We start from the raw sequence: 26,312 nt of genomic DNA, 5'->3' as shown, positions 1-26,312 counted from the left end.
TATTACCTTAACTCATGAATCCATTAGTGATAAAAATGATGATCTGTTGTCTTGAAACGTCTCTGTTGACAGCCTTTAAAAGTTCTGATTTCAAAGTATATGTTGGCTGGGTTTATTCACTGATCAGGACTGTGGGGGGCAGTACCTGTTGGACTGAAACAACCCTTTCTCAGACGATGACCTGGGTTAACCAATATAGGTCTATCTTAAATCGCGTAAATTGTCTTTGATATATCGATACTGATGGTTGAGTAGACTGTTAAAAAGGAGTTCCGTCTGACAGAAACAAGAAATATCAGAAGAGGTCATGCACTAACATATGTGAAAACAACACGGTCTTAGACCAAAAGCTCTAGCACGTGGCAATGTTTATCTGTCATTACTCGCGTCTACAATCAAAGCAGAGCGCCCCCTAGTGGTCCAAGTCGCGGCAGTCAGAGCAGATGACATGAGGACAGGGAGGGTAACATGCGCCGTAAAACACGCTATCTTGTGATCTTCGCTGCTCTCTGGCTTGTCGGAGTGGTTTACTATGTGTACAGATCTAAAGGATCCCAGGTAAAACTAGATCTGGCAGCATTTGTGTCACTGTTCCTTAATTTTTTGTCCTGTAAACTTGTTTCCAAAAGTGTTGCCAAGTCGGCCGAGATCGTGTTCACCGGCGCAGTAGTCGTGACTGAAGCAGTGAGTCGGTTCGGCCCACCAGAGAAGTTCGCCGCCGTCTTGGCAGACCTTAGTTTGAATATCCACTTCGCTACCGTCGTAAAAAAAAAGTTCTCAAAATACCTTTGACAAATTTATTCCGGCTACTTAGCCACCGGGTAAATTAGCCTGTTGTGTGCGATAATTTGTTGCAAACTCGTCCTTCACACAATCTTTGAGGTTCTATGTAATGGAACAAATATAATTTAGCAGTGGGTAACTTCCTATCGCAGTTGACCCACATCTCTCTTTCATTTACCTGCCCGGTCGCGATTATTGAGAGAGCAAACTGGGCTAGAGTTGAGGGGGAAGGAATCTAACAAGCAGTTAATTGCTGAGAATGTGAGGCTTCTTTATTCAGCATCACCTTGGTTTCTTAGCTGTCAAATCTTTAACTGCCCACCTCTTACAATATCACTTTGTTTGAAGCAGATTGTTGAAACTTTGACCCTTCTTCCAAACACGTCCAGGCCGGGGACTTCGGTTTGCTTAGGTCCTGACTAAATACTGAGCAAAGAACAAGAAATGTCAGTGTTAAGCTCTCAGTTTTTCAGGCCAGCAATAACGTGACTTTGGTTTGTGATACTTCTTTATGCTTTTTATACTTATTATACTTATTTATTTGTATAATTAATTTAGAAATGAAAATTTTCTTTGTTTCAGTGTTTTTTCAGTGTCGACGTGATGTATCAGGCTGATGTTAAGTTATCATCTTAGCTCAGCCTTCCCTTTTTAAAAAAAAAATTCTTCCATTTAAGTGTCAATTTCTGTGATAGAAAATCTTTTAGATAGGCCTGTACTGATGTTGAAAAGTTGACAATGTCATTGAGAACTTCTCTCCCAGCACTGTTAAGCTGGTACCAGTATGTATTAATTACACCCTACTACGTACTGATTTGACCCGTATCATTTGTAGCTAGCTCTATTATGGTAACCATCCACGAGCAAGCCCATTAAATGAACTGTGAGTGGCCTGTCCACTGTCCCCATACATAGATATACATACATGCACCTGTATATAGCCATTCCCCTGCCTTTGAAGCTGCAGCATGAAATTAATCGTATATTCATTGTAAGGAGTCCTTCTATGTTGTACTATCGGCATGTTCTCATTGATCAACATGCTGTTAAATAAACCAGTATTGAAGTTTTATGTTGCCAGGATATTGCTGAAATATTGCCAACGTGGCGTTAAGCCATAATCATTTATTCATTCATAGAAGTTGTATGAAATTGAATGTCTATTTCTATAAGACTAAGAGATATTTTGATATTTTTGTCAATTTCATGTACTTACTGTACACGTGTGTTTAATCAAGAAATTTCTCTGATAATTAACTTTTCGGTGTGTGATTTTCCACTGTGGAAAGTAATAAATAGTTGGACTAGTAAATAGTAATTAGTAAATGGTTGGACTGACTTTTACCTCTTGCCTTGCATGTATATGAAATGATAGTATTTACTTTGTGTGCGTGTAATTTTGGTTAATAGTGGGTAATGCATGTGATTACACACATACACAATAATTACAATGTACTTATTTAAATACATTCAGTCTAGATCTGTGGATGTGGGGTCGCTCCCGCCTTTAGGGTCTATTAGCTGACGGTCGCTTTGTTTGATACTTGACCAGGTGAAGTGATTTATACATAAGATTTTCTTAGGTGTTGAGATATTTCATTTTTTTTACCTGTCCCATGTGATATACCAGTATTTTTTTTTTTACCTGTCCATAAGTTTGTCCACCTGTACACATCTGCCTCTGTGGTTTAACATCAGGCTCCTTTCTAGTAAATATTAAACTCCAGATAAAAATGTTCAGTTTTAATTAAGATGAGGTTTGAGATGCTGAATTTTGACTCAGGAAGATTTTAAAAGTTTTCATACAAGAGTAGTGTGCTAAAACACACCTGTTGCTTGCAATACAACAGGTAACCTTTATGTTCACTATTTACCTGGAAAAAACATCTGTCCATAACAGGTGGACAGCGTTATTTTGACAGTCTTCTGTTTTTTTTCCAGTCAAAACTTTTATGTGACAGTGTGAATATTTATTTTGAATATGATATACATACATGTATGTATACACATATTGACCGCAAATGACACATAGGTGTGTCTGTCCGGTTTCAATTCTTGTGCAATAATATCGATATCTGTAACCCTGAGTTTACATGGCATTTAAGAGGTCAAGTCATACAGATTAAGAGCAGATTAAGTTAAATCTCCAGACCTCATGCATTCTTATCACAGACACCCTTGTCTTGACAGACTGACAGCCGAATTATACCACTTCTCTGTATGTGTGTCGTGTCACTCACTCAATATAATGGACGCTCCCCAAGGTGGTGTGTAGCATGTTTTCTGCAGCAGTACAGATTTTTTGCTGAAAAGAAGCATGAATGTGAATTGTCAGAATACATTTCCAGGGTATGTACATGACAAAGCTGGGTTGCATGGTCATTTTGAGAGGTGTGAACTATGAATGCAGTTGTGGGCAAACTAGACACGTTATAGTGAATGGCTAGCATGTACCAGAACGTGACACTCACTGGTAAAAAGGTTTTTGACAGGGCTCATTGATAACAGTGCTAGTGCCTTAAAATTTTTTCTTTCTTTGTTTTTTTTTTTCAAGTTATTTTATTTATTTATATATTTTTTGTTTGAAACTGAATACATCAATCACCACCTGAGACCAACTGACTTGACCAAAAATCACTCAAGAAAGAACTTTTGCACATCCTATTTAAAAAAAAATCATACATTTATAGTAAGTAAGTGTGAAGAAATGCAGTATGAAAAGCTCACTGTTTTAAAGTTATTTTTATGAGTGTATGTTGAATAAGACAGTTGTGGTGTATAGACAATGGTGCTTTGAATACCGGACCCAGGTTTCATGAAGCACTCTTAATGTTACATTCACTAAACTACAATAGCAACCAGTACTGTAGGGATTACCTGGCTTGGATAGGGAATTTGTTGATTTCTTCACCCTCACTTGACACAAAAAGTGTGTGACAATACTCGTTGGCCATTTTGGAGTGTTTTTTGTAGCCAGTATGCTGCACACATCTGTGTATCACACATGGGAATATTTATCTGTAAATTGCCAAAATTTGGTGGTTTAAGCTCAGCACCCAATTTCCCTCCACCCATAAAACTGAAAATCATTTCATAAGTGCAAAATTATTGAGGATGGCATTAAACAACTATCAAATAAATAAATATATCTGATTTGTGTGATGAAGTTGCATGTGTGGACTCTTTTCTGAAGAAGCATGTGTGGCTTGTTTGTAATGTGTAATTGATTTAGGGTTCAATTTTTTTTTCCACTTCCCTATGAGGATATACATGTACATGTAGTAGCAGAAAATTAGCCAGGTGTAAATATCAATTAAGTTTTTATAAGATAAAATTGCATGTAAACAACTGGGCAAGATAGAATCTGGGCAAGATACAGCTGATATCGGTAGGTGTTTTTTTTTTATTAATATTATTTTTTGATGCATTGTAGTTTGATGCTGCAGAAAAAAAATTAACCGTAGGTAAAATTGATTACATGCCATCAGATTGTATTTCACGTATATATATATATATATATATATATATATATATATATATATATATATATTATTTCTCATTCTGCCTACTCTTTGATGTCTACAGTGTTTGTTCAGGGATTAGCATTACTCTGAAATGTCAGCATACAAGGCTGGGGTATATGTGTGTATGTATGTATTATGTGTGTGCAGTAACTAGAACAGATGGGATTTTCTGACGCATCTGTCGTGTGGTGATGAATGTGTGCCTCAGTGATAATGTATATGTAGGCCTGTTTGCATGTATTGCAAGTAAGAAATCGAGCAATAAATTACATAGCGTACAAGCTGTAGTCTGAATAGTTTTAAGCAGATTTTTACACTCTAAATCCATATTTTTATACTGAGGAATCCATATTTTTATACTGATGATTGAGTTGCTCTGAATAAATGATAAAACAGTGACAAAATCATTCATCCAAGTCTAACAGGTCCTCCATGGCGAAGTGATTAGTGTGCTGGACTATCACAATCACGCAGGAGCCTCTGCACAGTTCCCTCCCACCATAATGCTGATCACTGTCATATAAATCAAGTATTCTTGAGTATAGCGAAAAACACTAACCAAACAAATAAATTAATAAATAGATCTCAAATATGCAGTGGCTGCGAGTTCAAATCCAGCTCCTTTTGGCATCCTTTCAGGTCATACTTGGGAAGGCTTGGTCAGTTTCCTCCAAACATAATGCTGGCTGCTATTGCATAAAGTGAAATATTCTAAAGTGTGGTGTAAAACACAGATCAAATTAATAAATACATGTAAATCTAACATGGTTACTGTCTTTAATCTGTTGCTGGGTCAGTGGCCTGTTTGCAGGAGGAAATGCTACTGTCTCAGAGGTTGACGGTTCAAACCCAACAGTATAGTCTCATCACTCAAAGATGTGTTTTGGATGTGTTAATAAACAAGTAGCTGTTTTCTTTTTCTAACCTTGTACAATATTGCCAAAGTGGATACAACAAGAGCCTAATCTAGGTGGTGCAGGCCAGGTAATATTTTTCAGTCCAATACTTTGGACGAATGAAATGGCTCATTTTAACCAGTATTTATCTGCATGTATTTTTGCTTGTGGTCAGTTTTTACAATGGCATCTGGGTATCGGACTAATGAGCCTGAGTATTGGACTTTGAGTTCATGTAAATTGGTATATATTTTACTCTTATTTGATTCCTGTAACTCATGATCCTCTATATTTATATAAAGTTGAAACTTGTACATATATGTGTAACCCAGGCTTGTATGTATGTTTAATTTCATAATTTAGTTTAGTGTTAAAGTTAGATTATATTTAAAGATTTACAGTTGCACTGTGGTATACATGTGTGTATTCTGTCTTTATGCTGTCGCATTGTTATCACAGTCATAGTTAAACAATGGCCCACGGGTACATATAACGGTATTTTACCCAGAGTTTTTGTATTTCTGCAATCCTTTAATTTATAAGCAAACATGCACCTGGTGCTGTTAAGAATTGGTGTAAGAATGAACATATACAATGGGAATGTACAAGAAAGTCTCAGCTGATTGACATGCAAGAGATGTTTTATTGGTACATATGTATTTCTGTAACCTTAGAATTGAACAAAGTAACTTATTTTTGTAAGACAATCTGTTTTGATGTCTATAAGGCATTCATCAAACATGTGAATGGACTACCTTTTGGCTATTAAATATACCGGAAATATGTTTCTTTTCTGTTATCATGGGGAGACTTTTTGTGTGTGTGTAAATATTTCAGTCAGTGGGAGGAAATGTCTAGTTAATTATTATGCAGTATATCTGATGAAAATTGTAGGTGTAAATTCTGAGGTGTCTGATAACTTGCATTCTGTTTCATTTGATTGGGTTGAACTGGTCATCAGATTCAACATACTTGTCTACTCACTACATTTGCATAAATAAGTGAAAATTTACATGCTGGCTCATGTGAGCTGATTTTTTTTTGTATAGCAGCTTTTCAAAGCACTTTTAATTTGTGTCACTAGCTGTGATGAATATGTATAGACATGCCAAGATACACGTAGGCCCTGCGTGTACTTTACTGCATGCTTGAATCTACATTGACAAAGACATGCACATATTCATGAGGGTGATACTTCAGCTTGACCACAGCTTTGTGTGAGAAATGTTGTGGAAATATCTTAAATTCACATTTGTGAATTACATAATTTTAAGTTTATCATTTTTTTTCATTAATCCAGTGAGATTGAAACTTATCTTACCATAGCACATGTGCACTTACAGCATAAGATATAATGTTGATCCTGAGATTAAAATAGACACCTGTCATGTCTGTCTTAATTCCAGTGTCTGGTATCATCAGGTTTCTATAGTGATGACACTATAGTGTAGAGTAATTTCTTGCAAAACATTCTTTCACGGCCAGAGCTCATTTTTAAGCAGTTTGATGGGAATCAGGAATCCAGTTTCCAAAATATTTAAAAAAATCGATGTGACATGAATCTGTCCACATACTCATAAAGAAACATATTGATGTAAAAATATTTAAATGAGAGTTAAGATCCTTAACTGTGTGAAGAATTAAGTATTTATCTCTGACAGCTATTATTTTATCACTTACATGTATTTACCTTCAAAAAAGGGAACGGTTTGAGTATTTAAGAATCTTTTATCTAAATCCCATGGATTATCGTGAGATGCATGTACATGTATGCAAATCATATGGGATTCTAACAGATTTGATGAAAAATGATCCCAAGTTTGCATTCGTTAATAGGGTTGGATTATCCAATCTGTTAAAATGGGACTACATTGATAGCTTGTTCTGATGATGTCTGTGTGCCAAAAACTCTGAAGGCTTGTTCAGACTTCAGGTGATTAAGATAAAGTTCTACACTTGTCTTAGTGTAAGGAGATTATAAAGTAACCATAGAGGTGTAAATTGCTAGGGTGTGTCAGTTATTGTACTGGGTGATTGGGTAATTAGAAGTGTAATGAAGGAAATCATCCATCTCTTGCTTTTTATTATTGGCATTAGATAATATACCTGTCAGAAATAGGCAGTGATCAATTGAGAGTCAGCATGTTTAGTCTGTGTAGGCCTTGATACGGAGCAAGACCTGTCCATTGTATATGTACAGTTTTATATGCAAATGACATACACTGTTTGCCAATACATCGGGAATTATTTTAATTATCAGTAGTATATGAAAATAGTTTAGCTTTTGCAGTCATTGTATTTTTCTTCTTGAGTATGAGAAACTTAAAGTGAACGTACAGTCAGCCAATAAAGCTGAATTAATTAATAAAGTAGTATTACAGAAATGTTTAAAAATATTTAAAAAATTCTACACCCCTTATCAACAAAATAAATAGCAAACAATCGTCTTTATCTAGCCATTGATTTGGTAAGGCCATTTTGCCATGTTATAGCTATCTAGAGTGATGTCACAAAACCTAGGAGCTCTCCAGTACCATCGGTATTAAACAGTGTGACAATACAAACAAAAAAAGCCTGATACTCAACCAAAGAGTATCAGCTCTTTTCTGTGTTCAAAGGGGTGATGTTTCTTTTAGTTTGGCGCTCGGTCAGGGCGATGTTTGTGTTTTAGAGGCCCTGCTCGTCCTCATCCTGCACGGGCTGGCTGTACCAACTTCAGGGAATTAACCGAACATAGCAGGCCTTCTGATTGATAAAAGACTCTTTCATTCAGATTTCAGGAAGATATTTTCGTAACAAATGTGAATTTGCTTAGGAAGTATTATGCAAAGTCCTAATATTTTTCTTCAAGCAATGACTCTCCCCGATGCAGTTTTCTTGCCAGCTGACCCTGTCAAGTTACTGCAGTGTCCTGCCCAACATGTACACATTGTGACACAGGCAGCCGTTCTGTGGCCCAAAATGCATCAGTTTAACACTTAAACTAACCACAAAATCCAATTTATTTCATTGATATCTGTCTAGGCTCTACAAGAAACCACACTGACAATCAAGAGCTAATAGGTTTTTTGACGTGACAACCAATTGTCACGTGATGCTTTCAGCGCTAGTCATTGACCAGTGTGATAAGGGCTTCTACAACGTGGGTACTTGGAGTGAATTGTCCGTCAGTGCCATATCCCCAATGCTGAACTTCATCTTCATGGCTCTCAAAATTTTTTGCATATTTTTTATGTGATAACTGTGTCTTATATCATTTGTTCTAAGTATATATAGTGGCAGGCTTTATGTTCACTTTCAAGTAGAACTAATGAAGTCCAAGAAATTGTGTAGACTTGGGTAACAACATAAAAAGAAGAGAAGAAAGCAAAGCCACAAAATGATCAGCCATGTTGAAATGATGGGACACGAGTACAGAAATATAAAAAAAAATGTAACATATTTGTTTGGTGTAGAATGACTATCAAAATAGAAATTGAAGCTAATATAAAAAAAAGTGGCTATTTGCAGTCACATGTAGAACATCGTGACAGAATTAAAAAAGTAAAGCAAAGAAAATAGATTCTGAAAATAAACTGCCAAGGGCTTTTAGATTCCTTTGTGCAGATGGATTTCTGATAATTTTCCCCTGTGTATGTTAGAATGTTGTACACAACTGCTTATACCGGTGTACATGTGACATTTATGTGTGGGCACGTGCATCCAAATCTATGTACATACGCAAGACATTCCTTCATTGTTCTTAGCATTATTTATAGGTAATACATGAAATTTGACTTCGTATATACAGAGGAAGAAGGTTATTGATCAAAACATTAATTTTTCCTCTAGCATATTCTATTTCTGAAATTTTACCCAGAGTGATTTGTATGGGAAATTTCTCTGATGTCCTTTAAGTAGCATTTTTCCCCTTGAAGAGCTCCTGACTTAAAACACATCAGACAGCTGTAGGGTGGGGATCAGATTTGTGCAGTAAATTTTTATCTGTATTGATTGAGTATTGATCAGCTGGATTAAAGCTCTTTCTTTTGTACATAAAACAAACTGACCAAATATTATCCTGGAAATTGAATTGAAAAAATCGATAGAAGTATACAGCTGTCAATAGCACATTAGATGTAGACTTAACAGCAGAACAGCTTACCATGGGAAATACAATGGGAGGTCTACTGACTATCTACATGTACAAATATATCAGGAAAAGTAGTGACTTTTGTGAATATTCTTCACACTGTCAACACTGATAACTTACTACAATATCAAAAGGGAGATATGATTGAATTTTATCTTTTTTCAACCTTTTCCACCGCCTCTGCCACCAATATTTTCAAACATTCTGAGAGAGCTACGGTTGTAGAGAAATAATTTGCATGGTTTTATAAAGTTTGCGCCTTTAATGAAACAAACAAGTTACTTTTAGCATCTTTTTCTTAATAATTGTATGTATAAATTCCCCTGAAAAAGTTCTTAAGTGGTGGAAAAGGTTGAAGATTTACCGTATACAGGGGCCTTTCATGGCCCAAGGGGTTAGCACACCAACGTGGCACAATTACCTATTAGCCACCAATGCAGTCGCTGTGAGTTCAAGTCCAGTTGATACTGGCTTCCTCTCAGTGGGAATGTGTACCAGCAAATTGCGGATGGCAGTGGGTTTCCTCCCACCATAATGCTGGCCAACGTATTTCAACTGAAACATTCCTGAGTGCTGCATAAAACACCAATCAAATAAATAAATAAATAAATTTGGTATGTGCTTTGAATGTCATAATGCCTGAACACACAGATGTTATTGTCAAAGTAGCCATATCAGTATTGTTGGGAATATATTCCCAAGTCATACATTTTTATTTTTTGGTTTTACTCAACGTGTTGATTTTTTTTTTTTTTTTTGATGTCAGACTTTTAGCTAAAGTATAACTGAATTAGATGCTGTCGTGCCCTCAGCAAACCTCACTTCTGTTACCTTGGAACTCAGGCTTCTGTGTCTCATCTAGTCCAGATGTTCCCAGAATTAATAGAGTGAGTGAGTGCTCGCTTTGGGGTTTAACGTCGTCAGAATTAAGAGAAGTCTGCCGTGAAATGTCAGCATATAGACTATGAAGGCTGTATATTACATTTATAACTTGTATTTGCTCAGGTGTTAACATCGTTATGAAATGTCAGCTAACAATGATAGGTAATATGTACATGTAAATTTGTATAATGTGTGTGCATGAACTGGAACTGATGAAGTTTACAGAAGAATTAGGGTAAAAGGTCTAAAATTTCACCCAATCCAGTACAAGTTTATAAGCAAATAAATGTCATGAAATATTACAGTTAATGCTGAAACTTACGTTTTTCTAGCAGGATGAAATTCTACTTCCCAAACAGACCTGAGAACTCTTTCCTATGATCAGTACACCTCTCAGAATCAGGTCAGGTTAGGTTTGCAGATTCATAACGGGTGACAGTACTGTATTTGTTGTGCATGTGTAAACACTGATATCGCTACACTTATTTTCAGAGCCTCTTCCACATAGTTTCATCTCTGAAAATGAAAATGGTTCCTATATCCAGGGAAAACTCTTCTGTCACATGGCAGCCTTTATTGAATAAACCCCTAAATGACCGGAAATCCATGAGTAAATTGCCCATTTTTCCTGATTTTGAGAGTTCTTTTGAGTTTACAAAGGTGTTTGATGATTGCTCGAAACATGGGATGTATATTCTACTGGAAAATTGTTAGTTTCAGCAAGGAAAATAATATTGTGTGACATTTACTTGCCTCAAAAAATGCTTATTTGTGGGTGAAATTTTAGGTTGTGTAGGGTAAGACCTTGACATCTGACAACTCATGATGTACGCTTGTAAATGTATGAATCACTCACACTTTTTGTGTTTGATATTTCAGTCAGACACCTTCCTGAAAATTAAAGAAATACCTGAGCCACAATGGCCTCAAGACACCCAGCTGAAGTTTGTTGGGCGTTCCAGAGATGATCCTGAGCCGGGGCAGGTGGGGTTGGGTGCAGTGGTTGGGGTGGAGCTGGAAAGTCAGGGAGACGCAGTACAGGATGAGCAGGGGCAAGAGGAGGTGCCTGACCCCGCCCTCCAGGGTGTCCCCTGGGAGGAGTTTAACGAGAAGGCCTACCTGAGCAAAAAGGCACTGAAACCAGGAGAGGATAAATATATACGCAACAAGTTCAACCAAGAGGCTAGTGATGCTCAGAAATCCAACCGACATGTTCCTGACACAAGAAATAAGTTGTAAGTATATTTTGCTTGTGTGCGAGCTGCACCTGTATGATTGTGTTTAAAGCCTGTAAGGGATTTGCATTGACAAAACAACATGTTGGCTGTGATTCAGTGTACAGTTTGGCGTCAGGCTGTTTTTTTGTTTGTTGTTTAATGTAATGCTCAATAATTGATGTTTATAAATGTACATACTTGTGTGCTGTATTGGTGAAAGACAATACATGTATAAACAAATGGGAAGGTATGTCAGCATGGTTGTGGGTCTTCTCCGGGCCCTGGCCGGTTTCCTCCCGCCATAATGCTGACCGTCGTCTTATAAGTGAAATATTCTTGAGTACGATGTAAATCAACAATCAAATAAATAAATTAATATAAGCAAATTCGTTCAAAATAAATTGAAACGTATGACCCCACATCCTCACATGCTGGCAGTTGGGAGGCATGAACCCACACCTCATGTGCTGGCAGTTGGGAGGCATGAACCCACACCTCACATGCTGGCAGTTGAGAGGGATGAATCCACACTTCATGTGCTAGCAGTTGGGAGGCATGAACCCATACCTCATGTGCTAGCAGTTGGGAGGCATGAGCCCATACCTCATGTGCTAGCAGTTGGGAGGAATGAACCTACACCTCATGTGCTAGCAGTTGGGAGGAATGAACCTACACCTCATGTGCTAGCAGTTGGGAGGCATGAACCCACACCTCACGTGCTGGCAGTTGGGAGGCATGAACCCACACCTCACATGCTGGCAGTTGAGAGGGATGAATCCACACTTCATGTGCTAGCAGTTGGGAGGCATGAACCCATACCTCATGTGCTAGCAGTTGGGAGGCATGAGCCCATACCTCATGTGCTAGCAGTTGGGAGGAATGAACCCATACCTCATGTGCTAGCAGTTGGGAGGCATGAGCCCATACCTCATGTGCTAGCAGTTGGGAGGAATGAACCTACACCTCATGTGCTAGCAGTTTGGAGGCATGAACCCATACCTCATGTGCTAGCAGTTGGGAGACATGAACCCACACCTCATGTGCTAGCAGTTGGGAGGGATGAGCCCACCCCTCATGTGCTAGAAGTTGGGAGGCATGAGCCCATACCTCATGTGCTAGCAGTTGGGAGGAATGAACCTACACCTCATGTGCTAGCAGTTTGGAGGCATGAACCCATACCTCATGTGCTAGCAGTTGGGAGACATGAACCCACACCTCATGTGCTAGCAGTTGAGAGGGATGAGCCCACCCCTCATGTGCTAGCCGTTGGGAGGTATGAACCCATACCTCATGTGCTAGCAGTTGAGAGGCATGCACCTAACCACTTAGTCAGTTTGAGCCTCAAGAATATGATGTGATCACGAAGCAATTGTAGACTTAAGTCAATTTCAGATCACTTTTAAAATTGTTTTTCTGATGTAACAAGGTCAAAGTGTTGCTTGACAACATAAATTAATGGAAAGGAACACACCAAATTTAATGATTAAAATCTGGACTTAAGTCTAAGATGGCTAAGATTAGATGATGATGATATTGGATATGATGATGTCTTAAAGTTGCAGACTTGTTGGAGCAATTTTAACTATTTTTGGAAGTTTTGTTTGGTTACATGCATATCAAAACTGAATTTATCAGAAAAAAAATTAGAGTAAAATCTCTAAAATGTAACAAAAATTGCATGGTGTCTAGATACATGTAAATTCAGTAAGTTTCCCAAATGCTGTCCAGTTTAATGGTGGGATGTGTAGGTAATGAGGAGAAATACCTGCACTCTAATTCCTCAACATTTCCGCATATGAAAGAGCATCTTTCAGTGCAATTTATGCACATTTATAATTTGATTTTGAAGATAAAACTGCATTGGTTGGATTTACCAATTTCAGGGCTTCACAAAAGGTTTAATTTTATCAGTCCAAACAGAATAATGTCTTCAGAATATGCTTGAATAAACACATTGCAAACAGGGGAGAAGGTGGAAGAATTGCAGTACTGGTAATTTAGCTTTCCAATACACTGTAGGTTGGTTATCTGAAATACGACAAGGCTCTCCTGTTGTTAAAGGTCAGTTAACTTCACTTGTATTAAAACAACTATTCTCAGTCACAGGATTTAAGACAGGAAGTTGTCAGAGTGTATACATGGAGAATAAAGTATCAGTGATTAACATATATGAAGCCTGTGTGTAGATTCTATTTGACAGGTCTGCAGTAATACTGATGTATGTATAATGGTTGTTGAAAATTGTTCAAAATAAACTGAAAGATGAAATACTGGTATAGGTATGTACATGGAGTTTGTTTGTTTAACACGATTGCAGAAGGTATTATGGGTGTGTAAGCAATACATATAATCATTTGATGGCTGTTGGAGCAAACAAATAAATCAGAGAATGTGCTGTATAAATAGAGATTAAGCATATGGTATCAATGGCACGCACATCAAGACATTGATCACTAATTTCATTTATTCCAGCTGCGAGTGTGATGAATACACCACTACTCGCGTACCTCACAGTGCTTTCTATACTTGTAACAGCTGGCCTCATTCTGATAAGGAATCTTGGCCTATTAACGATTGTCATAAGTACTTGGCTATTCACACTTAAAGGTACAGTCCAGTAATGTCTCTGAAAGTTTTGCTACATGCTGGCTATACAGCATAGATAGACAGTTTTGGGATCGTCTCTGTATTAAACTCTATTATGTGTACCTGGGATGAGTCTGTGTGTTAGGACGACTCATGCACTTGAGATGCATGTGTGCATGTAAATGTACAGCATGCATGTCATGCATATAAGACAGGTAATCAGACATTGCTTATCTACAGCATGTACAGGTACATGTGTGTTATATAACATGTTTCTTACACGTGTACATTGAGTGAGTGTATTATCAGAGGATAGACACTTAAGTACACATCCTCCTTTTGATTAGTTAGCGTATCCTTTCATGAATGGAGACCATTATGTATCTGTTTATAATTTCGGATATTTGTTCCTGAGAATCTTAAGTGTTCATTTGCTCCTACTGGTTGTTATCCAATCAGAGAGTGTTTTTCATACCCTAGGGCAATGGTGGAATATACATTGAAAATCGTATATTTCTTTTCTGGACATGTATTTTTGTGAAGGACAAATGTAATTGGTATATTTCATAATTTTGCAATCTTTTTTGTAAAACAGAAAATTTTTGAAGACATAATGCGTGGTCAGCAGAAAGTAGAATTCTTTTTATTTCATTCTGGCTTATGAAAAAATATGCATTTTAAACAAATTACATAATAAGAAAAGTGAAGAAAACAACAATATAATAATGCTGTAAAAACTTTGCAATAGAATCCTTTTTTAGAAGATTCCCTTAATCCCAGTCGATAATAAGTGGTAGACATTGCTATTGGGGGCAATTGCAGAGCCAAATGTCCATTCGCTGAAGACCACTTGTCTTATGTGAGTAACTGGACAAAATTTGATGATTTTCTCTGGCCGCAAAATGACCACTGTCATGCGTGCATCTGTACATGGATTTGTATGACTTAAAATTTGAAACATGGTTTTGTCACTCATTTTAACTGATTTTGAAAGTTACATGTATATTGACTTCAAAAATATGTTTTACATGTAAGGTTTATTTGGGAGGGTTGGATGATATCCTAGTAGAAATATGTGAGTTTCTAATTTTTTTTATTATCTTTCTTTGCCTTTAAAGAGCTTTTATAGTGTCACGACTTGTACGTCCTAAAAGCAGGGTAAAATGATAGGGATCCGGATAGTTGGCATTGCTTTCTTAAATGGTTAAAAAAAAAAATTTACGTCATATAAAAGGTGCTGTTGTTAGTTTTGGGAGGATAATACAGCAACAGAAGGTTTCTGTCATGTTCAATTTTGCATGGTGTGACGTCATGCAAGAACACTTGACATTACCCATTCTGCTTGATTCATCGTCACATAAGGAATATTATCACATCACATGAGGAATATTATCACTTCAAATCAAGAAAATTTTACGGAAACTGCCAACGATTTTGTTTTTTGAGGATTCTTCACTTGTAGGGATTTAGTGTTATTCATCGTATATTTTTGAAGCCGCCATGCTTGCTTTATTCCATTGGGTTTGTTTCATATCATTTTAACATTTCCGCCTGGTTTCTCTTTTCGCTGAAGTAGCGCTTTAAGAATACATTTTTGGAGATATTAGGGTATTAGGGCAATTACATTTTGGAATGACCTTAAAAAATAATCAAATAAATAAAAAAAGTAAGAATATGTTGTTAACATATGTACAGATATGCCGAGGATATTTCTTACTCTCAATTTACACGTACATGTATCTCTGCCAGAGCTCTTTCCATTGTACATGAAGCTCAAATTATGGTGCTTTACCTAATGTGAGGCACATGGGACAAAACATGACAGCTGCTGGTGATGATTTTCAGCTGCCACATTCAGATAAACCTTATGATTTTTACCTGAGAGACCCCTTTGTATCTGGGACCAACTTGTCTGCTCTCTATGCAGACACCTAGATAACAGGTAATCCCAGAGTATGGTGTTTTATGACTTGATATGAGGATTGAACATAAACAGTAGCTAGCCACTCACATTATGGCCCATTCTTGCTAGACATGTTATGTAACATGTTGACATGGTTTCCTTTCTATAAGCTGAGAGAATTATTTTCGAAAGCCTTGACACAGTCCTGTACATCTTTATTCCCCAGTGTGCACATTTCACTGTGAGAGCTCAAATATTGGTGGCGCTTGTACATATATGTGTACATTTAACGTGGAATTTGGGCATGACAGGGACGTTGTTTGGATATTGTATTAGCTGTTGCCTCCCTCTCCTGGGTGCCCCCCACCTCATTCCACATAGAAGGTATGGAAATGTCATTTTGAACAACAAAAGATATAGTAAGACATTCTCACAATCTGCTCTTTGTCTTTATGGCCTCATATACAAATGGATGTGTGACAGTTTTACAGGGAAATATAAAACCACAGGGAAAAACCGTATTGTTCAGTGATTCAATGTTAATCCAAAAGCTACCAGTGGGACAAACAGATGTAATTATGAAATCACTGTGAAGTGAAAATTATATCAACATTTATAAATTAATTGTCGTCATGTTTTTGTTGTTTGCTAAGATGTACCTATATTATTGTTGGGAAATGGAAACTGTGGAAAACGATTTATGATTAAAACAACAAAAAAAATTTTTTTTTTCTTTTTTTTAAATTGTGAATTCTGTTAGAAACTTTTCTGTAACCTCCTGGCAAGCATTGTCTTATCTAGCCTAAATCTTATCTCTCATATCTAGCTTAAAGTTCAGGTATAAATTTCTCACTATGGGTCAAAGTGCTGCTCTAGTTCCAAGAGAAACTAAGTAGAAATGTTAAAGTGATATGAAGGAAACCCTATGGAACAGAGCCAACTACATAGTTTGAGGGGGAAGTATGATCAGTAGCCCCGTATAACCCTGGTGACACAAGAGCCATCAAAAACAAACTGTGTCAGTTTCTGTAAAGTTGGCTTGATGTGATGTGATGTGATAATATTCCTATTGTGATGGTGAATCAGGCAGATTTGACATCAGGTAAGAGAGGCAATCATGCTTGAATGATATCAGGAGCGTTTGATGTACATTGATGGAGGATGCCGTAAATTTATTCTTGTGTGATGACTTCCCAGGCAAAAGGGGAAAAAACAGAAAACATTTGTTTCCGTATTGTCCTACGAAATTCGGTTTTAATACACTGCAATTTTTTTCCCAATTTAGGTAAGCAACTATATGGATTATTTAACCCCTACTTTTAAGAGGCAGATGTTTTAACACTGGTGTAGCTCTTTAATCGTGTAAATGTATGACTTACCTGAAATTGTAAACATCCGAAAATGTACATATTTAATAGTGCAGTAATTGAAAAGTGAATAGGAAACCCTTGGGTTTGAATTAGGCTATCCACATGAAGCATGCAAGCAATTCCGAGTTCAGTAGTAAGAAGTGAAAGAGAAATGAGAGTAAATAACTGGTCAATTCTTTTGATGTCAACCTAACTCTGTAATTAACTAGCTAACCTTAACTGACACATGAACATGTAGCAGTGAGCAGCTGTCTTCGTAGACTAAATCCATTAATCTCTGAAAGATCCAATGAGCTAATTAACATAACATTAAATTTGCTGACTCTAAATGAACGCAATGCTTCCCAGTGCAGTTATAGGTTGAACATTAAATGTCTGTAGGCAGTCTGGAGTTCTGAAGACGACAGCATACATGTGGAATGAACTAGAGACATGGCATTGATGAGATAAAAGGATACATACTGATAATGACTGCTTTTGTAATGTTGACAAGGCTGTTCTCCAGATCTATTCATCTAAGCTGTTGGGAACTAAAATAAACATTCGCTACTATAAGGCAGCTAGATGTGTGCTGACAGCTACATGTAGATAATCAACTTGATATGAGGGTAAATTCATTCTGAGGTACAGGAATAGAGTTACTGGGGGTATAATTAAGTAGAAGTAATGCTGACTTACCCTTAATACCCTTATATCAACTGACTACCCTCAGAAGGAGAGCATCATCCCAAACCCAGGTCATGCTGCTCTCTCAGATTTGTTTGAGTCATGTTGAACAGATAACTTCTACCTTTTTTTCTTCAATACGCTGGTAGCTTTTTTTTTTTCGTTGTAGCTTTCAGCTGTTGAATGTTATCCATTCCTTGTAGAAAGTTATATGTATGTTCCGTCTGTACAAATTTATGTAATTATTTATCAGCAACTTAATATTGTCTTGCGTTACAGTTTTGGCATAAAGTCTTTAAAAATATAATTACCTGTAGACTTTATAAAACCCACTTATGCGTATTCTTTAAAATCTGATGGAAAAGAATCACATGAAATGACATCTTTATGTTTTAGTGCAGGAATAAAAGTGATAATAATCAATATTTAGCTTGTAGTCTAATGTGGTAATTACAGTATTTGACCTAAAACTTCGTCCTTTACTAATTTACCGATTTTGTCTGATTATGAGAGTTCTAATGATCTTTATGAAAAGTGTTTTGGGTTTTGTTAGGGGTGAATAAGTTCTTGGGTTTTAATGTTGTACTTAACAATTCTTCAGTCATATGACGATGAAGGAATCCTTAGAGTGCATGTGATGTGCCTCCTTGTTGCAGGAAGGATTTCCGCCGCTCTTTTATCTAGTGCTGCTTCACTTATACTGATACGGGTCATGATATGCACTATCCCCTTCACACTAAATGCCAAGCAAGGAAGTTACAACTTCCTCTTTTAAGGTCTCAGGATGGACCCTGGATCTGCCACTCCCAAAGCAGACGCTCCGCCAACTGAGTTGTTGGGGCCGGTGGGTTCATAAGGATGACTGGCTGATAAATGTAAGCTTCTGAACCTAAAATTGATGACCTTTTTACATGTAATGTTTTATGTACGTTCTAACACACATGTATTTTCGCACATACATGTAATTATATTTCAACTCAATTATTTCTTTGTTTACAGATGTAAAAACAAAGAATGGCCTAATGACTTACCTGCTACAAGTGTTATCATTACCTTCCATAACGAGGCTCGATCCACACTCCTGCGTACCATCATCAGGTAAGGCAACAGGTGTACGTGTAAACAGAGTGGCCTCTCCACCTGCATATACCTGTCACCAGTATTATCAGCATCTACCATAGCAAGGCACATCCTCTTTTGTACCATCATCAGGTAAGGCAACAGATGTACATGTAAACAGAGTGGCCTCTCCACCTGCATATACCTGTCACCAGTATTATCAGCATCTGCCATAGGAAGGCACATCCTCTTTTGTACCATCATCAGGTAAGGCAACAGGTGTACATGTAAACAGAGTGGCCTCTCCACCTGCATATACCTGTCACCAGAATTATCAGCATCTGCCATAGCAAGGCACATCCTCTTTTGTACCATAATCAGGTAAGTCGACAGGTGTACATGTCAACAGAGTGGCCTCTCCACCTGCATGTACCTGTCAACAGTATTATCAGCATCTGCCTTAGCAAAGCTCATCCTCTTTGGTACCATCATCAGGTAAGATGATAGGTCTCTCCTCCACCTCAGGGCTCTCAGTGCTTTCCTTCACCTGAATCTGACTTTCATCATTAAGATGTACATGAAATACTCTGGGCAGCATTATGAAATTCTTATCAAATTAAAAAGTAAAGAAATTCATGACAAAAGTTGGATGGAGATATTCCAGCCTACCTGGACTTCTTCTGTGCAATGGGAGACATTTTATTTTATCGCTTTTTCGCTACCTCTAGAAAAGCATGAGTGCTTGCTCTATACATTGTACAAAACATACAATGGTGGCAGTAGTATTAAGAAATTATGAATCTTTTGTAAATACAGGTATTAAAGTAGGTAATTGACAAGAGAGAAATCTTAGAAAAACATAGCCCTGTCAATGTCAGTGTTTTCTCATCTTTCCCGCAATGGGCGCTTCATTTATTATTGTTTGGATGATGTATTTGTATGTGTTAGTACAGTTACATCGGCTGACGTACATATGTGTACATGTAGACTTTAATATGCAAATTAGTGCTGATTGATCCTCTGTTCATATACATCTAAGGTTTGATTAATGCAAGGAAAAAAAATAAAATTTATTATTAAAGATTCAGTTAAAAGTTAACTAGCTTGAGCTCCCATAATAATGTGCATGGCCATGTAACAATGATTGAGCGTGCATGATCTGATAGTGGGGATGAAGTAAAGGGCATAGCCAGAAATCTGATGACAGTCTGTGAAATGTGCCTAAATTTGTATCACACGCCCTTCTTATGTTGAGGCTCATTTCACTCCATCCACCAAGGACAGCAAAAATACAGCCATCTGGAATTTAGTTCATAATGGTAAATTTGGCTATGGTTTGTTAGAGAATCGTAATGTAGCAGTGTATATCTGATTTTGTGGTAGTGAGAATGGAATAACACTGTAATTTTTTTAGTTGACAGTTTCAAGGACAAGCTGTTGAGAATTTGTCTGTCCAGTGAAACGATTCCCACTCCTTGTGACATCAAGACTACTGTTCCTCAGGCTGATTCTTCTGTTTCCAATTCCCTTGTTACATTTCTACCACAGTAGCAAAGAAAAGATTAAGACAAAAACTGTCGCCAGTCAATTAATCAATGGTAACCTTCCACTTTAGTGCTACTGCTGGTTTGCTTACTGTGTTCATCCCACTCTACTAGGGATGGGAACAAGCTGCTGACAACAAATTCACAGAAAGGATGCCTAGAATCTGTTTGGGACTGAGTGTTTATTTGTGTATTTATTGGACATTCTGTTTGATGTTTGTGTCTCGCACTCTAAAACAAATATAAATATTTTAATATCGGTGGTCAGCATTTGCTGGATTCATTAACTATCAAATACATACTGTGTGGCTCAGGCACTGACATTACAAGCTTGCAAATAAGCAGTCTGGTAAGGGCATTGTTAGGTATCAAATCTCACTTTGTAAACTGCAGTACAAACTATTTGAATAGTGCCTGACAAAGGTCACCTGTAAATAACACTGGGAATCTTCAAAACACTAGAGGGATTGAGTGGATTTTGGAATCCGTAAGCTGTCCCTCAAAAATTTGTTTGCAACTGCATTTAAGTATGAACCTTTTTCGCATGAAGTAATGCAGGTCCAAGCTGTGTTGTCTAGTGTTCATGGCTGTGTTTGCAATGATGACTTGTGGGCAAATTGGTAGTGTAGCACTCATATATATCTTAACAAGACAGTGATCAGTCCAGCCTGGACTCAATGTGCCATTGCAGGGTCAAATGTGTCCCATTAAATTTGTCACAGGTCATTCTGACCTCATTAAATATTTAACCTCAGAAGTGTAAAAGCTTGTGAGTGCAATAAAGTGCAATACAGTTTTGGGGGCCTCCGTGTCCAAGGGGATTAGGGTGCCAGCGCAGCGCAATGACCCAGGAGCCTCTCACCAATGCTTAAGTTCAAGTTCAGCTTATGCTGGTTTCCTCTCCAGTCGTACATTGGATTGTCTGCCAGCAACCTGTGGGTTGTCATGTGTTTTCCCCAGGTTCTGCCTGGTTTCCTCTATTGCACTGTTAAGCAATACAGTTTTGTATCTTAAAGTAGAATAATGAATGCTTTCATGCATGTCAGGGGTTTTTTCTTACGTTTATTATCCTTATTTCCTGATGACATACATTGTGTGTTGTAGAACTAAGGAACCTGTATTTATTGTCTTTTTTTTCTAGTGTTTTCCAAAGAAGCCCGGCTCACATGGTAAAGGAAATTATCCTTGTTGATGACTTCAGTGAAGATCGTAAGTTTGAAAAGGTTTTAGCATCAGCTTGAAAGTTTGAAGCTGGTATTGAAATCCTATCTGCAAAATGCAAAGAAACATGCACACGTGTATTAAAATTAATATGGATTAGTACAGACTTCATGGTATGGTGACATGGACACTACAAACATGACATTTTGGTTGCATTGATAGGTTGCATATGGTTGTATGTGTATAGAAAAATCATTATGTGCAGACAGGATATGGTTGTATATACAAATTAATATGGTTGTACATACAGATTAATATGTTTGTATGGACAGAGTAGTGTTTTACGCCAAAATTAATATGGTTGTATGGACAGAATATGGTTGTATGTACAAATTAATATGGTTTTACGGACAAATTAATATGGTTGTATGTACAGAATATGGTTGTATATACAAATTAATATGGTATGAAGAGAATAATGTGTTTGTACTGACTACACTAATTCTTCAACCTTTTCAACCTCCTCTGCAACCAATATTTTGATATATTCTGAGAGAGGTATGTGGTGTAGAGAACTAATTTGCACAGTTTTATGAAGCTTGCATATTTAGAGACTCAAACAAATCATTTGAGCATCACTCTGATAATAATGGTATGCTTAAATTTCAGTGAATAAAGTCACTTTAGTGGTTGAAAAGGTTAAAGATTTACAGTAGATAATATATGTGTGATTGTAGGGATTCAGTGATGTAGTTGTTTTGATATAATGACAGTCTTTGCTCACTTTTTATCTCATGGCCTTGTTTAAATCCTCTGAATTCCAAAACACTTGTAATTAAACAATGATTTATTAAATACTTGCCATACATACATATGTACATGTGTATTTAGTTTTGCTTGAAAAACTCATTCTCTGATTTCTTTATCTGTTATCACGGATTGATTTTTATGCCTCAATAGTGATGTAATAATGAAGACTAATGTGTTTCGTAAGCTAAATGGTTTGACAGATGTGCCCAATCCTCCACTCAAATTCCAAACACATAATTCATGCCATCTGCTGGCTTGTGACATCCAGTAGCTCACAAGTAGCCTTCATCTTGTTTTTTTCTTCCTGCTTTGACCGAATTTTCTATGTACATGCATGTTTTTTTATAAGGTAGTTTTGGTAATTGTGCACTTTTAAAGTACAGACTATAGCTGGTCTGACTGTCATTATACATGTACATCTACATATATACGGAAAACTTCAATGGTGGTCGGTTAAGCATTCACTCACCCAATGGAGGCCCGTTAAGTACTGGCTCACTCAATGGGGGCCCATTAAGCACTCACTCACTCAGTGGTGGCACTTTAAGCACTCACTCATTCAATGGTGGCCCTTTAAGCACTCACTCACTCAATGGTGGCCCGTTAAGCACTCACTCACTAAATGGGGGTCCGTTAAGCACTCACTCAATGGTGGCCCGTTAATCATTCACTCACCCGTTGGTGGCCGGTTAAGCACTCACTCACTTAATGGTGGCCCTTTAAACACTCACTCACTCAATGGTGGCCTGTTAAGCACTCACTCACTCACTCAATGGGGGTCTGTTAAGCCCTCACTCACTCACTCAATGGGGGCCCGATAAGCACTCACACTCTCACTCACTCAATGGTGGCCCGTTAAGCATTCACTCACCCATCGGTGGCCCATTAAGCACTCACTCACTCAATGGTGGCCCGTTAAGCACTCACTCACTCAATGGTAGTTTTGGTAATTGTGCACTTTTAAAGTACAGACTATAGCTGGTCTGACTGTCATTATACATGTACATCTACATATATTCGGAAAACTTCAATGGTGGTCGGTTAAGCATTCACTCACCCAATGGAGGCCCCTTAAGTACTCGCTCACTCAATGGGGGCCCATTAAGCACTCACTCACTCAGTGGTGGCACTTTAAGCACTCACTCATTCAATGGTGGCCCTTTAAGCACTCACTCACTCAATGGTGGCCAGTTAAGCACTCACTCATTAAATGGGGGTCCGTTAAGCACTCACTCACTCACTCAATGGGGGCCCGTTAAGCACTCACTCACTCAGTGGTGGCCCGTTAATCATTCACTCACCCATGGGTGGCCGGTTAAGCACTCACTCACTTAATGGTGGCCCTTTAAACATTCACTCACTCAATGGTGGCTTGTTAAGCACTCACTCACTCACTCAATGGGGGTCTGTTAAGCCCTCACTCACTCACTCAATGGGGGCCCGTTAAGCACTCACACTCTCACTCACTCAATGGTGGCCCGTTAAGCATTCACTCACCCATTGGTGGCCGGTTAAGCACTCACTCACTCAATGGTGGCCCGTTAAGCACTCACTCACTAAATGGGGGCCCATTAAGCACTCACTCACTCAATGGTGGCCCGTCAAGCACTCGCTCACTCAATGGGATCCTGTTAAGCACTCGCTCACTCACTCAATGGTGGCCCTTTAAGCACTCATTCACTCAATGGTGGCCCGTTAAACACTCTCTCACTCAATGGGGGCCAGTCTCTAATGAGCCTTGCCTGAAAAGAAGTTGCTAAACTGTGGAAAGGTGGCTTCTTTTGTAGGATTTTGCTCACAAATTTACTGAAGCATTCCCATGAAAATTATAAAGCATGTCATGAAGCCATCAAATGTAGAGCAAAGTTGAAGCAGGCTGAAGAGTACCCTCCACAGGAGACTAGCATCAGAAGTTGCAGCTGATCAAGATGAAGGACACTGTAGCCTTAAACTGAAGGCTGTGTGCTTTAAAGTGCATCAGTTTAACACACTTAGGTTTTTTGACATGACACACTAATTATTATGTGACGCTTTCAGTGCCAGTGATTGGCCAAGTTCACAGTTCTACAACATGGCTACTCAGAGTGAATTGTCCGCCAGTGCTATGTCCCCAATTTTATCTTCTTGGTTTTCAAAACTTTATAGAGTGTTTTTACATATTTTTCTGTGATATCTGTGTCCTGTATCATTTTTTGTATATATATAGTGGCAGACTTTATGTTCACTTTAAGAACTCTGACTCCAGCTTAAAACTTAACACTTCTCTCTGAAAGGCAAATAATTTACTGCATTTAATTGAACACCAAGCATTCATGACTTTACAAGCCATTCGGTGATACACATGTTTGTTTTTTAGTCGAAAATCTTGCATGAGTGTGATTTTGGAATATTATCTTTTTAATATTTTAATTGGAATGTAGTTTAGTAAGATTTAAAAGTTTTCAGTCGAGTTTTAACTCTGTGTAATTCATGCTCCTTGTAAGTGGTTTGTAAGTATCCTTTGATTTACTTGACAGTAAGCGGAGAATATATCCAGGTGTCAGTCCCATATTTCTCTGGTGTACATGTAACTCCACTTTTTTCTTTGTTTCAGCTACTGATGGTGAAGAACTTACAATGATGGCGAAAGTCAGGTTGATACGAAATAACCAAAGAGAAGGTAACTGTCACCATTTATGATGAGTCTGAAGTCAAAACTTTATACAAGTGTAATGCAAGCAATTATATATCCATGGATGTTTATTTCTTGCTCTTTTCTAAAATGAGGTTGGGATGCTGGCTGTGTAAGTTGCTTGTCAAAACAATTATTAAAGTAAAGTAAAAAAGCCTATCATTTCGTCTATATTTGCTTAAGAAACATGCGTTTAAATTAATAAAATGTGTAAATGAACATTTTTATTCTGATGAAAGATAACATATATTTTTATATCTAAGATGGGAGCAGTGATGACCTAATGACCTCGGACATCAGAGAAGGCACCTCGGTTTAAACACTATAATTTTACCGTATATTATGAAAGAAAAAACAAAAAAACATCCTTTGTATACGAGAAACACAATGGGCAAAATTTATAATCTTCAGTTCTAATAAATTCAGAGAAAAAAAAATTATGTCATGGTGTAATTAATTTTAAGCATTATCCGATGAGATGCTGTCTTCCCATTCCCATAAACCTTCGGCATCCCTAATGAATTTTCACTGATATTTGTTATTTAGCAACTGCATGCTGACAAAAGGCTAACGTAAATGACAAAAATGTATTTGTACAATTTGAACAGCGTGTCTAAGGAGGCCTGTGCAGGATTGTCATTTTGTTCTACATGTTATTTGATGGAATCTCATTTTAAATAATAAAGCCTGATACTTTTCAGAAAGCTTGGCTATCATGCTTTCGACTGAAATATGTTTTAACCAGGTGCTGTCTTGTCCTTAAATCAAATAACGACATGGAAATGATTATGAATGAAATCCCTGATATCTGTATTATAATATTTATTTCTGATCACCCCAGGATTGATACGGTCCCGAGTGAAGGGAGCTGACAGTGCTACAGCCAAAATCCTGACATTTTTAGACAGCCATTGTGAGTGTAATGAGCACTGGCTGGAGCCCTTGTTAGAACGAGTGGCTGAGGTGAGATATGGCTTCATCAAGTACACTAATGATTGTAGATATCAGCAGCCGATTCCATGAACAGACTGTGAGATTAAGTTGATTGTAAATCTCTAAGACTATGATTATAACACTAAGCTTCACAGCCACACCCTCTTACACGAGG

The 26,312-nt window shown here is 37.6% G+C and overlaps 1 protein-coding gene across 1 annotated transcript in view; it reads left to right on the top strand.

Moving 5' to 3' along the window:
- The first annotated feature begins 448 nt into the window (after positions 1–448).
- Positions 449–26,312, top strand: part of LOC135467629 (polypeptide N-acetylgalactosaminyltransferase-like) — a 36,303-nt gene continuing 10,439 nt past the window's right edge. The window contains 6 exon segments of the mRNA XM_064745410.1: positions 449–558; positions 11,097–11,452; positions 18,959–19,057; positions 21,704–21,771; positions 25,127–25,192; positions 26,046–26,167. Coding sequence (XP_064601480.1) covers positions 469–558; positions 11,097–11,452; positions 18,959–19,057; positions 21,704–21,771; positions 25,127–25,192; positions 26,046–26,167 — 801 coding nt within the window. The 5' untranslated portion in view covers positions 449–468.

This window comes from Liolophura sinensis, chromosome 6 (assembly GCF_032854445.1).
Source record: "Liolophura sinensis isolate JHLJ2023 chromosome 6, CUHK_Ljap_v2, whole genome shotgun sequence".
Taxonomy (NCBI): domain Eukaryota; kingdom Metazoa; phylum Mollusca; class Polyplacophora; order Chitonida; family Chitonidae; genus Liolophura; species Liolophura sinensis.
This window is presented reverse-complemented; position numbering and strand designations above follow the sequence as displayed.